Source organism: Phasianus colchicus, chromosome 27 (genome assembly GCF_987193195.1).
Source record: "Phasianus colchicus chromosome 27, bPhaCol1.hap1.1, whole genome shotgun sequence".
In the NCBI taxonomy this organism is placed as follows: domain Eukaryota; kingdom Metazoa; phylum Chordata; class Aves; order Galliformes; family Phasianidae; genus Phasianus; species Phasianus colchicus.
The window spans coordinates 2,648,512-2,662,259 of record NC_143462.1 but is presented as its reverse complement, the minus strand read 5'-3'; the positions used below and the strand labels follow the sequence as shown (position 1 = coordinate 2,662,259).

Genomic DNA, 13,748 nt, shown 5'->3' with positions numbered 1-13,748 from the left:
TTAATCCTAACTAGAATTATTCTAACATGCATCCAAATAAGAATTAGCATTTTTATTTACAAATTCATTGTTAATACTGTGTTACAAAGAGTGCAGTTGTAAATTCAGTGGAGCTAAGTGTGGATTATTGTTTTGCTGGACAAGTTTAGATCTGTTGGTTGTTCTTACAGTGGTGGAAATTCTACTGTTAAGCCAGACAAGTACAGAATAACTTAAAATACCTGCATGGTATTTCAACAACAACAAAACCAAAAAAGCACACCTTTGGAATTGTAAAGAAAAGTACATTGAAAGACTTATTCTCCCCTCTTCTCCCCACACACACAAGTGTTACAGCAGTGTGTTATTTTGAAGTGGACATTGCACAGTGTGTTATTTTTGCTATGTGAGACCCAAATGGGGATAACCCAAGCTAGAAAAAGTTTATATAGAGTAAAGGCTCAAGCTCAACCCTTCTTTGATTCACCTTGCTACAGGCAGTTGTATTTTGAGCAAGAAAGTATGTGTATTTCCATTGCACTTCTTTTTTTTAATGATGGTTTTTCATATGAGTTTGTGAGACTTTCTCATCTGGCCAATTGTTCGTAGGGAGATATTTGTCTTGTGGCTTAAAAGCTAGAAAAGAATATTCTTCTAAAGAGGAGGGGAGAGGAAGGGGTTTGTGGGAATAAATTTGAATGATGAACATATTTCATAAAAGAGATTGTTTAGGTATGCCCTAGGGCCATGTTAGAGAAGACACATGTCTGTGTGTCTCTTGAATCTTGGTGATCTAAAGAGGGAGATGAAAGTATCAGGAAATGAAATTGGTCTCATTTGCCTTAAGTTCACCCCTGTTCCCAAAATGACATAGCTCACATTTTGCAAGCCAAAATTTAGTTTTAGTTCTACCTGTGTGATCTGATGGAAGGAGAAAACTTAGAGGTGCAAGGGGAAAGAGCAAGAGCTGTGATAACCTGCAGTGAGAGAAGTGGAATACTCTGAGAAACTGCCCGTACCACACACAGTAGTATGTCTTCCTCTTATACTGAAAGTCATAAGCATCTGGACAGGTAGGATGTTCTGTCAATATCCTTAAAACACCTCAAAGCAAGTTGTAAGGGCACGCTCGTGGGATTATGGATGGTTACTTTCTTCCTCAGGATTTCATGTTGTTCTGAATCCAGTTAAGATAACGGTTCACATTTGTATAAACACCAGGTATGTCTTTGCGGCCGCAGCCAATTCCCCAGCTGATGATTCCTATTACATGCATGCGATTATCCTTCATGCAGACCAAAGGCCCTCCAGAGTCACCCTGCAGAAAAGTTGCAGAAAAGTACCAGGTTAGTAAGAACCTCCTTTTTCATGTGTGTGTGTATGTTTTGTATTGTTTCCCTATTCAGTGGCTACATGCCACTCTCATGTCTTCTTAAATACTCTGTGCAGCATTACTGACAAATGAGGAACACCATGCTTCCAGTGCTCCCAGTAACAGCACTTATGTGAATAAGTGCCTTCTGTGTTTCAGACAGAATTCTTTAGTGCTCCTCTCATAGCAGAGGAAAGACCCCAAACAGTCTAAAACTAAGGTGCCTACCCTTGTATAGAACACATTTATGAAACGTGAGGCATTTTTGTTAAGAATGAGACAAGAAATAGTTTTGTTCAAACTCTAAAGGTCCAAGCTGCTTTATGCTATTGTGAGTAAAGTGTGATTATTGAAGAGATAGTGAAACTGAAAAGGTGCTGATTTTTATTTAGGTATGCTTGCTCACAGAATAGAAAATAATAGGAAACTGCTGAGGTGGGGTTTCCTTTTCAGTGTTGTGGAATTTCCTGTATTTAGAATTTCAGTGTGTATTCTGGTTTGCTTGACTGAATGTAGCTTGATTTCCTAATTATGAGGAAAAGATGGACAGGGAATTAAAAAAGAAAACCCAACAGATAAGTGCTGTTAAACAAAAGTTCTCTAGAATTTCCATGTAGTCAGATGCAGGACTTCTATAAATGATTTTTATGAAAATTTCTGTTTAGTTAATTATGAAGAATAGACCTAGGGGGAAAAAAAAAAAAAAAAAAAAGAGGAATAAAACTGGCTTTACCTTACAAGCATCATCAAGGTGCCTTGTGTCTCCTGCACATAACATATTGTCTGTAACTGTCCTGTTGTGTAGATGCTTTGTGGTGCACCGACTGGCTGGAAATAGTCTGACGTGGCCTTCCTTCAGGTGCTCTGAATAAAAGGGAGAAACTGAAAGGGAAGTGAATATATATGAATATAAGAAAAAAAATTATATATATATAACTTCGCAGTTCAGTTTCTGCAGTTTGGGAGAGAGTACATTAACTAGTGGCAAAAGAGGAGAGTGGTAAAACTAATATTTCCTTGCCAGGAGTCTTTTTTTTAATTATGGGGGTTCTGCTTTGCCAGTGAGAACAATTTAAATACAGTTCAAAGACAATTTTGCTGCTTCAGCAAGCTTAGAAGTTAGAGATTTTTACAGGGTGCAAATTGCTAGGTCTGTTTGGGGGTTGTCTTTGCATGAGTGACATCAATCTAAATGAAGTGCATCTAATAATCACTATGTGTATGAAAAGGGATCCTGTATTAGATTTGGGTTAGTTAAAAACAGATGTCTTGTTGTACAAAATACTGAATAACTAGATAGGAATGCATACTCATGTTATCTTGGAATGGAATTGATTTATTTCTGCCTTGCATGTTGATTTTGTTCTTCTGCACAGTTGCAACTGCACGAAGCTGAAAATTGGCAGGACAGTTTTTCAGTTTGGTTTTGAATTATAATTGCACTGCCCTTTTGCTCTGAAGGAGGTAACTATACTCTCTATGGAAAAAGCTAAGGACTAGCTTTAGCTCTTCTAGAACATTCTGTGATACGCTTGTCTGTTAAAGTTCTATCTTAAGTCTGTTCCAAAAGCCTTAATAGCTCAAATCATTATTTGCCCTTGTTATGATGGATGCTTCACAGTCTCTACCTCAGCATTTACAATTTAAAGATAATAGAAGTAAATGCCAGTAAGGTTAGAGCTGCTTTTTCTTCTTTTTTGAAATACAGGTTAGTCTATATGTACTTCCAGACAGGTTTTATTCCAGGCTTTTTCTTGGCTCTGTTTTTTAAAGTAGCTCTGTTTTAAAACCATTCCTGCTGAGAGGGTTGATACTGCATGCCTGTCAGTGTTCAGAAGGTATTGAGAGCATAATCAGAATACTGTAATTTAACTTCTGGTTAGTCCTGAAGCAGGCAGGCAGTTGGACTTCATGACCTTTGTAGATACTGCCAAATTGAACTATTCTGATTAATTTGGCTGACCTTTCAATATATATCCAGGACTTTTACATACCTAGCTTTTTTTTTTTTTGCTAATAGCTGTACAGTCACTGTGTATGTTTTTGATTAATGCAATTACCCACAACTGCATGGTATATTAAATCTTGACAGAAATGGATTTCTGTGAGAATGACAATTTCTAAGCTAATATTTAAATACAATAAATAGTATAGCAGAAATGAGGGAGCCTTGACTGACAAACTTTATCTTATTCATCATGCCATTTTCTGTGTTCCTACTGTTTGAGAGTTTCAAGGAAAACTCTGCTAACCCAGACAACTGACCGATTTCAGGTGAATGAAATAAACCAGAACTTGTTTTTATGTAAGTTCCACATACAGGTATGTTTTGGAGTGCTAAAATAATTCCATTAAATAATTCAGTCACAGATTAAACAGTGCTAAAAGCTTGAATTCTTTGGGGCAGAGGACATAGATTTGGCCACAGTGCATCTTCTACTTACATTCTTCATTTCTACCATAACCAGAGATCTCACATTCAGTCCAATCAGGCAGCTGCAGGTCTGGTGTTGGGAGGCAGGCTGCTCGAACATTATCTGTTTCAATAGCACAGTTTTCTGTGTCTGAGTTCAACTGCAGCAAAGCTGAACAGTGGGGAAAAAAAACAAGAATCACCACTTGTCTAACATCAAGCTTTAGCAAACCACAACCCATCAAAAAGAAATCCTTACCAATGTCATTGTTGTAATTCTCTGAGTCATATCTCTCGTGTACAATGTAGTTCTTCACCTGAAACATTTGTTCCTTCTCCTCTGGAGTTGCTCGAGAAGTCCTGCCCAGCACAATCTTCAGCTGATTGGTACTAAAACTTTAAAAATGAAAGCGTATTTACTTTCTTCCATTGTTAACTGGAGTAGAGAGCCTTACCTTGAAGATGTGCTGTTGGAGCTTCTCTTATTTTAGTATTATTACTACTTCATCAGTCAGGTAGTTTGATCTCAGATGTCCTGTTTGCTTTAGTTTTTGCACTAATTGCTTAGAGCCACCATGGCAAAGCTCCTCTGTAAGTCCCTTGCTGTTAGCAAGTTTCAGATGGCTCTGCATTCTGTGCTGACAGCTTTGTTCTTTAGCTATTTGATATTCTGCTGTGGTACCTCAATGCCATACAGCTAGTTTGTCCAGTAAATGCCTGTCTGTAATACTGATCCCATTTAACTATAATTCATTACTGTAGAATGACCTAGTGGAGTAAATGTCTTTTTCAAGTCTTTCACTCTTCCAGTAAGGCTAATACTGGATGCTTCAATTTTCCAGACTTTTTTTTTTTAATCGTGATTTCCCAAGAAGTACCAAATCCTCAACTCACCCTTCCTCAAAACAGTGAGCAGCTGACAAAACCCAGCAGGAACTGATCAGAATTCCTCCGCAGAGGAAATGTTCTCCGGGTGCTCGGCGATACTTCACAAAGATGGCAGCTTGCCATGGGTGAGCTTCAATGTCTGCAAAGGAGCCAACTTTAATCCGGTACTGGCGTGCTCTCTGCTGCCGTAGACCACAGCTGGCTGTAGATGACAAACACAGAAATAGTTTTTTCTGTTCAGAAACTCTTGCAGCGAGCTAAGGTCAAGAGTCTGTTGGTTGTCAGTGCATACTGAGGCAGCCTGACATGAACTGTTCAGTATCTGACTCATTCCTGTTTCCTAGGAAACTTGTATTGATTTGAAAAAACACAGTAAAGAAACCCTGTCTTTCTTATTTCCTCGTTCTGTGATCATCTCATCTGGCAGAGGAGGTACTTTGTGACAGCTGAGGCATAGAATCCCTTTTTATCCTAAGGAGCTTTTTTTCCCCATCTCTTATTTTACTATAAGAGGCTTGCAACATACAGCACAGTAATGCTGTGAAGGAAGAGAAGAATCAGGAGTGTTAGGATCCTTACAGCAAGTAGGCACATCGCAGTACTCCCATGTGAGCTGTTTTCCTTTCAGTACGTGGCACCAGGGCTTGCTGTCATTGTCAGGATTCCTGCAGTACAGGAAGGAGAAGAAAAACTTGTGTCACCAGATCTGCAGAGTTTAGGCAGAAGGAGACACTTAGGGACAGCAGATGGGGCTCTGAGTGTACTCTTTTTGATCTTTTTAGAGACACAGAGGGCACAAGGGCATGTTAAATTTTCATTTATGGAATCTGGTGTTAGAGAAGTACAGGCAGACCAAGTGGAATGAAAATGACCATTGGCAGTGAGTTTGATTCCCAGCTGTAACATCCCTACTTTGCTTTGATAACTCATGTAAACAACTAGAGCCCTGCCTCAACATTACCACAAGGAAACTTGTTTTTAAGTTCATTGCATTACTGAATACATACCTGCAGAAATTGTGACTGCCAAGGCCTAGCTGGTAAGCATCTCTTCTCCAAGCTGTATATAACTTGCTGACAATGATTTGAGAATTCCACCTCAAACAGGTTGCTCCAGAAGTGGTAACACTGTGACTGCCTCGGTAATCTGTGCCTCTTCCAGTTTTGCAATTGATGTTTCCAGCTTAAATAAGAAAACTGCATGTTAAATGGTGCACGTGGACCATCAGCTGTTCCAATTGTGATTTTTGTAAGGCTTCTATATATTAGCTATCTCTCTTATTTCAGGCTCTGTAATAAATATTAAAATCTTAAATATGATTTAACATGAGAATATCTTAATCATTAATTTTCACAAGGCCATGGAGAACTCTTAGATCTGCCATGACTCGCTATATATCTAAAGCCCATTCTCTGCCCTCCTGCATGTACCTTTTGAACAGGAGGGCACACTGCAGTGTTCCCAGGTGTATTTTCCCCCTTTGTAGACATAGCACCAAGGTCTGGAGTCCTCATCTGGGTTTCTGAAAGAGTTACAACATTATGCATTGTTATAAAGCTATAATTACTAGTCTCAAGTGTGCCATCTAGTTCAGTAACTTGATTGTGCTTAGCAGCAAAGGGGTGAAGCGAACCTGCAGAAGTCATTTGTATTCTTATTTTAATTATAAAAGCATGGAGGTAAGGATGAGATGGCCAGTAGCAAGAGTGGATAGCTTGTTTGTGCAGTTTAGATCATGTGCATGAAGAGTTCTGAGGAGTGTCTAGATCTGCATCAAATGTGATAGGAAACTGGCTTGCAAAGGGAGTTTTTAACACTAAGAAAGCAGAAATGGGCACAAGGGCTATGGAGTGAGAGGCATGCATTTTGTAGTCTACCAAACATCCACTCTTAGATGGTTTAGAAATAGAAATCTATCAGTCTGCTCTTGGACTGCACCATGTTTGCACCTATTCACTGTGTTCTATGGTTGGTACTAGGCTGCTGCAAATGGCCTTTTTTGCCCTAAGCTCTCAGAATAATCAGATTCTTACAGCTCTAATGTGTTCTGTGAGCCCCTCACCTGCAGTAGTTGTGATTGCCCAATCCCAGCTCAGCAGCATCCTTTCTTCGACCACTGTATTTACGGTCCATCAAGCCGTTGATATTCCAATTCAGGCATTCAGCCCCACTCTCTGTTACACTCCATGTACCTCTGTATGTTACTCCAGCATTTTTGTAGCACTTGACTTCAGTATCTAAGCAAAAGGGAACAAAAAAGAGCATCACAAATTCCGTTTCCTCTGACTCTGCTCTGTTTAAAGTTGGCTCCGGATGCCTTGTCTCATAAGTCAGTGAAGCATCATTCCAAGCAAGTTCTACATATACACAAATTTCTTTGTCTTCAAAATTTAGTATTTTATCAAGAGGCCAGAGAATCATAGAGTAGCTTGAGTTGGAAGGGACCTTAAAGATCATCTAGTTTCAGCTCCACTGATGTGGGCAGGGTTGCCAGCCACTAAATCAAGCACTTGATTGGGCTGCACAGGCCCCATACTGCTTGGCCTTAAATATCTCCAGGGATGGGGCATCCATACCTTCTCCAGGCAACCTATTCTAATACCTCACCACTTTCTGAGTGAAAAATATCCCCCTAACATCTAATCTAAACCTCCTCTCTTTTAGTTTAAAACCATTCTTCCTTCCCCAATTGCTATTAGTCAGTATAAAAAGTTCTGTCTCCCTTCTGTTAGTACTGGAAGCTGCTATAAAGTACTGAAAGGCTGCAATGAGGTGTCCATGGAGCCTCCTCTTCAGGCTGAATAAGCTCAATGCTCTTATCTTGTATTTTTAGGAGAGGTGCTCCACCCACTAATCATCTTTGTGGTCCTCTGGACTCACTCCAACAGTTCTACACCTTTATTGTGCTGGGGGCCCCAGATCTGGATGTTATATTCCACCTGAGGCCTTACGAGACACAGAGAAACCCATGTGTCCTTTTCTAAAGTTGTTTGTAGCATTAGCTTTACCACAAAAAGAGGGAACTTAGTGGAGAGACCCCTGTACAGCAGCAGTTTCTGAGTACCTCATCCTTCTGCACTGCATAGCTAAAGCCAGCAGCATTGTTCACAATGACTGGAGCAGCATGCTTACCTATTTCACACTGCTTCCCAGAGAAACCACGGTGACAGAGGCAGATGAAGAGCTGTGGTGAGTAATATGCCTGTGAACACTGGCCCCCATTGTAGCATTTATTTCTAGTGCAGGCTGTGGAATAAGCAAAAGCCAGGAAACAATTTAAATTCACAGAAGTAATGTTAAGTAAAAGACAGATGCCCATCTGTCCTCCTCCCGTCAGTCTCGTTTAGCCTGTTCTTCTTTCCCCTAATATGTGTATGTAGTGTTAAACTCTTCCTTTGCTCCATTCTCTCTATTAACAGTATATTAAGCTTTTCTCAGCCTCTTGCCCATTCCTCCTTAGTTCTGTCTGAGTCAGTGTATACTGATGCTTTCATTTCAAGCCAAATTTTGTGTGATAACTCTTTCCCTGACAATGGAGTTTTTCTTTAGGATGATTAGATGGATAATTTGTCATCTCCCACCCTTTCCATTCTTTTTCTTCTTCATACTCACCTCTGATGGGCACAGTGTGGCAGTAACTCCGACCACTGTCACACCTACAATATTCTATTCTGCTCCCTGAAAGTCTCAGCCAGGTCCCCCTGTGCTGGTATATTTGTCCAGATGAATAGTCTGTGCAAATGGCTGTAATTGGAGAAAGGGAACCCTCTTTTAGAGATTCATGGAAAAGACCTTGCTGAGCAAAATAACTCTCTCTTGCCAGGGTAAAAAGTATCCACAAAGGGATAAATCAGTCTAACAGGCCACTCTTTCGTATTCCCAGACCCAAGCTATCACATCTCTGTCACTGTTATCTGCTGAATGTTCTGTTCTGCTAATGACCATCCTCATTATGACTCTGAAGAACAGAGAGAGAGGAGAGCACTGCTTTTTAAGGTGTGGATGTTAATACTCTAGTATTTTGTCTTCTGAATCTGCCATTCTCAGGGTTGCCCCCCAGCCATGGAAAACAACTTTCAGGCTCCGTTCCTTCAGTGTCATTTCCTTTCCTCTCCCCTGTTTTCAAAGCCTCTCGGTCATGCAGCTGTAGTTTGCCTGGCTTACCTCTAGATCTGGCTCCCCGTTTATAACGCATGTGTAAGCCCTGCAAATAGAGAAGGTGAATTCTGTGAGTAACTGTTCTCTTAAGAAAACTGAGAGAACAAGTGCCTTCAAGAAGCCACGCCACTTCTCGACGTCTTGAAAACCAGGAAACAGTGAAAACTGCGTTAAATATTTCAGCATGAGTACTGAAAAACACCAGATAATTTAATTAGCACGGATTATCAGGTTACTGCTTGTCACTTGAGTGATGTGAACCTGGTGGTGTGTTGTACTTGCATCATTTGTGAAGTATTTATGTGCTGATGGAGCACTCCAACTGCTAACTAAAGCTTGTCAGCTTTCTGTTATTTGCAGGAGATCCATGAAAATAATTTGCAAATGTGTAAATGTGAACAAGCAGTTGTTTTTGCTCAGCAGCTTTTGCTTGCAGTTCCCCTGTGAGTACTTTGATTAACTTTCATTTTTCAGAGCATGTGTTAATAACATTAGTCATAACAAGAGCTCAGCATGGACTGGACGTGTATGCAATGATGTGTGATCCTTCAGTGCAAGACTTTCACTTGCTACCCATCATATTTAAATACTGAAAGTGGGGGTGGGAGGAAGGAGCAGAAAGGTACAGATGCATATCCTGCAGCCAATTATTTTTCTTCCCCTGATTTCTAGCAGTAGACCTAGATCCCACCTTTGTCTGCTACATATGGCTGGAGTCAGTGGTAAGAAGAGCTGCTGAAAACTAAGTTAAGTGTCTGAGGATGGCAAGAACATTGATGTTGTTCTTGATGTATTACCCTCTTACCTGGCACTGAGCAGTCTTGATTGCTCCCACCAGCAGGAGGAGACTTAGGAGCTTGCCTTTCATTCTGAGTGTTTTCCACATCACCTACAGGTCTCAAGTAATCTATGGAGGTAAAAGAAAAAATAAACTGTTGAAAAGGATGTTTTACAGCGTGAATGACTTTCAAAGCTTCAAGTTTAAATAACGAGAATGCTTTTTACATTAAAATCCACTTTCTACTCCACAGTTCTCTGCAATTCAGTCTAGTTGTGAATCTGGATCTTTGCTCCACTCATCTCATTTGCTTTGAAAATCTACTTTTTCCCTCATTAGAAATTAACTTCTTGCCTGGAAAAGTTCCTGCATAGACCTGGTTACAAATAATTATAGGAAGGACATTTGAATACTGTGATCCTGCTGTATTTCATGTTACTGTTGCTTAGTACATACATGTATGGGCTTTGAGAGGGAAGTTTCTTGGCAGAAGCATGAATTTGGGATTCTGTTGCCTCTGACTGCAGGGAGGTAGATATGTTACAGTCTTATACTCAGTTCCCTTTACCCAGTTTGTTTCCTAACAAAGGAGGCAGATGGTTTCTTTCACTGAGGCTAAGAACTATTGTCTGAGTGCTGTCTGGTTTTGAGTACTCATTGGACAGAGAACACATTGTGAGCATCAGGGGACATTTTCACAACAGTGTCAGTCCTGGGTACGTGGAAATGTTATTGATGAAACTAAGCAATATATATTCTTTCCTTTGCTGGACAAAATGGCATTTCTTATCTCATTCTCATATCATAAAAATGCAGATGGTCTAACATGTATAAGTGGCCTGTAGTCTTTTGCTCTATTGCATCCTTTTTTCCTTTTTTTTTTTTTTTTTTTTTTTCATATTCCAGCTGGTTTATATTATGGTGCTACACCCCTTCTTTTCTTCTTCTCTTCTACTGTGCCTTTCCAGCCAGGGATGGTTTGTGTCCTACTATACATGGAAAACTGTTAACACATTTTGGCAGATACTTTTCAGTCTTGAGAAAGGTACAGTGTATGTTAGTATATTGGAATGTTCTGAGTGATAAGCCCTATCAAACTGAAACCACATAGCTGTTTGAAAAATACTATGTTTACAAAACTGCAAGTGGAAACCTGCCAGCAGTGTGCTTTCTGGTAAAGTTCTCTTAAGCAGTCACAGACCTTGAGCTGACCTAAAGAATGCTGCAGATGCACTGGTTTTACTGAAGCATCATTGTCAGTAATGCTTTAAATTACACGTTTCTACTATAATTTGTTAATAAGAGCTCTTCTGAGTAATGCTTTCTTCATACTATCTTACAGATATGACATAACACCTTGAAATTTTTTTTTTAATTACAGCTTAAAAGATCAAACAAAAAGTCATTGGTAGTGATTGAAAGTAGCTCCCTCTTCTGTTTACCCTTCAGTAACCTAGAGAACCAGAACTCCCTGCTGTTTCAGCCTGAGGCTGTTTGCCCTTTTACTGGAACAGCTTGAAGCAGCTGGAAGCTAGAAGTCTTATACAGTATTGTATATCTTCAGAAACTGAAAGGCAATAGCTCAGTTGGTTAACTGCCATGGTATTTTAGTAGAATTTATTAAAAGCATTTGATGATAATGCCAATTGTGTAAAAAACAGGCAATGCAATTTTTGAAATGGGTACAGAGTAGTACGTACCTTTTTTGCTTTTCCTCTCCTGTTTTCTGCTGCTGATTGGCTTCCCAGACCAGTCTGTTTTTATGTTTTCCACATCTCTGTTACAATCTCTGAAAAGCTCCGTCCTACTTAAAAACTGCACTGAAAGGGGTGGAGCCTAAAGAGGGCAGTAGGGTGTGCTTCCCACTCCTCCAAGATCAGCAGCCAAGATCTTGGGATGGTCTGGGACAGAGTGGCACGTGTCCAAACTGTGAGGTTTCTGCATGGGACAGGAGGAGAGCTGACTTGTGGATTTTACATACTGGATTTTGCAGCCAGTTTGCTTTGTTCATTCTTTATTCTAATCAGAGAGCAGATGCAGCCTTCAAAACAAACTTTTCTGCATTAGACACCTTAAACTTCAGCGAGACTGAAAATAGTATGTATCCCCTACAAAGAGCTGTCTTGTCTCATTGTGCTTCTAGGAATGTGAGAGAGGAACAGAGTAGGTAGCACCTCAAGTGAATGCACAGGTGTATCATTTCTAACATGACCAGGGGCTGCAGGCTTAGCAGTAATGCTGAGAAACTCCTGCTTTGAGCTGGAGCAGTGTGCTGTACTGGAACGACATCACTCAGAATCTTGGGCACAGAGACCTTGTGTCACGACATGCCTCAGTGTGCTGGAAGAAGAAATCAGAACTCCTGATTGATAACAATGAAGAAACGTTAGGACCTCTAGGTAGGAATAAGGAAGAGCATGTTAAGGATCAGAGTTAAACGTTCATGGGTAATGTCCATCCCAGAAAATGAAACTTCTCAGCCAGAGTCAAAAAAACAACAGTCACAAAGTACTACATTATAAAAGTGCAGCAGACAAATCCAAATGAGGAATTTTAGAACTGAATTTAGAACTGGGTTATGAAAACTATTGATGATACAGTCGTTACAGTAATAGATGTGTGCAGACTTGTAGGAATTGATTCACTAGAAATTGGTTTCTGATAAAATTTAGTGCGAGCACTGACAGAAATAGCATATGAGGGACCCCCATTTTCAGGAAGTGCACAGAATCCTCTGTCAGCAAACACGGTAAGGGTCATTTTGCACAATGGCAAAGAGGAAACTTTCTCTTGAATGTTTAGGTCTTCTCTATGTGGAAATCTGTGTCAAGATTGTCATATGTATCTCTGAGTAAAACTGCAGATGCTAACATAAATGCCATAAATCTGCTTTAGGAACAGTTGGAATTGACTGCTTCCAGAGAAGTCTGTATTGAGAAAGGATGGTTGGGCACTGCTGAACAAATGGGTTAACTTCTATTTCTTTTAAAGACAATATATTTTTTTTTTTTTTGCTACTGGAGTTGCTTCTGGAGTACTGTGTTGAGGTCTGGAGTGCCCAGTACAAGAAAGACAGAGCTGTTGGAGAGGGTCCAGAGGAGCCACAAAGATGAGCAGGGGACTGCAGCACCTCTGCTATGGAGACAGGCTGAGGGAGCTGAGCTTGTTCAGCCTGGAGAAAAGAAGGCTGTGGGGTGAGCCCATTGCAGCCTTTCAGTACCTAAAGGGAGCCTACAAACAGGAGGGGAATCAACTCTTGGAAAGGGTAGATAACAGCAGGACGAGGGGAAATGGCTTGAAGTTGAGAGAGGGGAGATTGAGGTTGGATGTCAGGGGGAAGTTGTTTGCTGTGAGAGTGGTGAGGTGCTGGAACAGCTGCCCAGAGAGGCTGTGGATGCCCCGTCCATCCCTGGAGGTGTTCAAGGCCAGCTTGGATGGGGCCCTGGGCAGCCCGGGCTGGTATGAAATGTGGAGGTTGGTGGCCCTGCATGTGGCAGGGGGTTGGAGCTTCGTGATCCTTGAGGTCCCTTCCAACCCTGGCTGTTCTGTGATTCTAGATTAAAGATTTGAATGTAGCAATAGCTTCCAGGGAAGATTTCAGAAGTTATTATTTCCTAGTTTTTTTGCAGCTTAGGGACAACTGTAGCTGTCTTAGAATGCTGTGGGTTATGTGCACTTCTTACTGTGCTTTAGGAAAAGCTTTTTTAGGAAAGCCAGTAGTAATAGTACCTTCTCTATTCAGCACTGTCCACTGATTTACCTCTCAGCTGATCCTGCATCAGGATAGGGCTTTTTCGAGACTGCTAAGTTAGAGTGCATCCCTACACGATGTCTGGATACGCCTCAGCTGTAAGGCAGCTGTTCAGGTGCTGCGTGGAGCCCCTGCTTTCATTTCCACACCAGATGCAAAATGCAGGAAACACAAAAGCCTGAAGAAACTTCGGTTCAGGCTTTACGTTGCCTGGTAAGAACCATATCATTCTTACAATAAATCCCAGCCGTGGAATGCATCCCTACTCCAGCCTGAACGGTCCCAAGTCTCAGAATTTCTCCATCGCAGAACCGCTCCGCTCCATTCATCGCCTTCGTAACCCCGATGCGACGGACGCAGGAGGGCGGTTGCGGCCCCTTTAAGGGCCGCCTCGTACCACGTGCCTCCG

The 13,748-nt window shown here is 40.9% G+C and overlaps 1 protein-coding gene across 2 annotated transcripts; it reads right to left on the bottom strand.

Annotated features, from left to right (window-relative positions):
- Positions 1–37: 37 nt before the first annotated feature.
- On the bottom strand, positions 38–11,512 carry PLAT (plasminogen activator, tissue type). 2 transcript variants are annotated; one of them, XM_031602152.2, is made up of 14 exons: positions 11,289–11,509; positions 9,616–9,717; positions 8,817–8,856; positions 8,265–8,396; positions 7,785–7,898; positions 6,715–6,889; positions 6,083–6,174; positions 5,660–5,834; positions 5,232–5,317; positions 4,659–4,854; positions 4,024–4,160; positions 3,796–3,936; positions 2,085–2,233; positions 38–1,297 (listed from the first exon to the last, which is right to left on the bottom strand). In XM_031602152.2, the coding sequence occupies exons 2-14, from the start codon at positions 9,694–9,696 to the stop codon at positions 1,139–1,141; spliced, it is 1,677 nt and encodes a 558-aa protein (XP_031458012.1). In that variant the 5' UTR covers positions 9,697–9,717; positions 11,289–11,509; the 3' UTR covers positions 38–1,138. The 2 variants fall into 2 exon arrangements, with proteins under 2 accessions (XP_031458012.1, XP_031458014.1); XM_031602154.2 differs by lacking the exon at positions 8,265–8,396 and having other exon boundaries at positions 11,289–11,512.
- Positions 11,513–13,748: the final 2,236 nt, after the last annotated feature.

Coding starts and splice junctions, on each gene's coding strand:
- PLAT (XM_031602152.2), bottom strand. CDS start 9,696: ATGTGGAAAACACTCAGAATGAAAGGCAAGCTCCTAAGTCTCCTCCTG. Junction 5,835..6,082: donor TGTGCCCTCCTGTTCAAAAG/GTACATGCAGGA, acceptor TTCTTATTTAAG/CTGGAAACATCAATTGCAAA. Junction 4,161..4,658: donor GCTCACTGTTTTGAGGAAGG/GTGAGTTGAGGA, acceptor TCATTTTTAAAG/TTTTAGTACCAATCAGCTGA.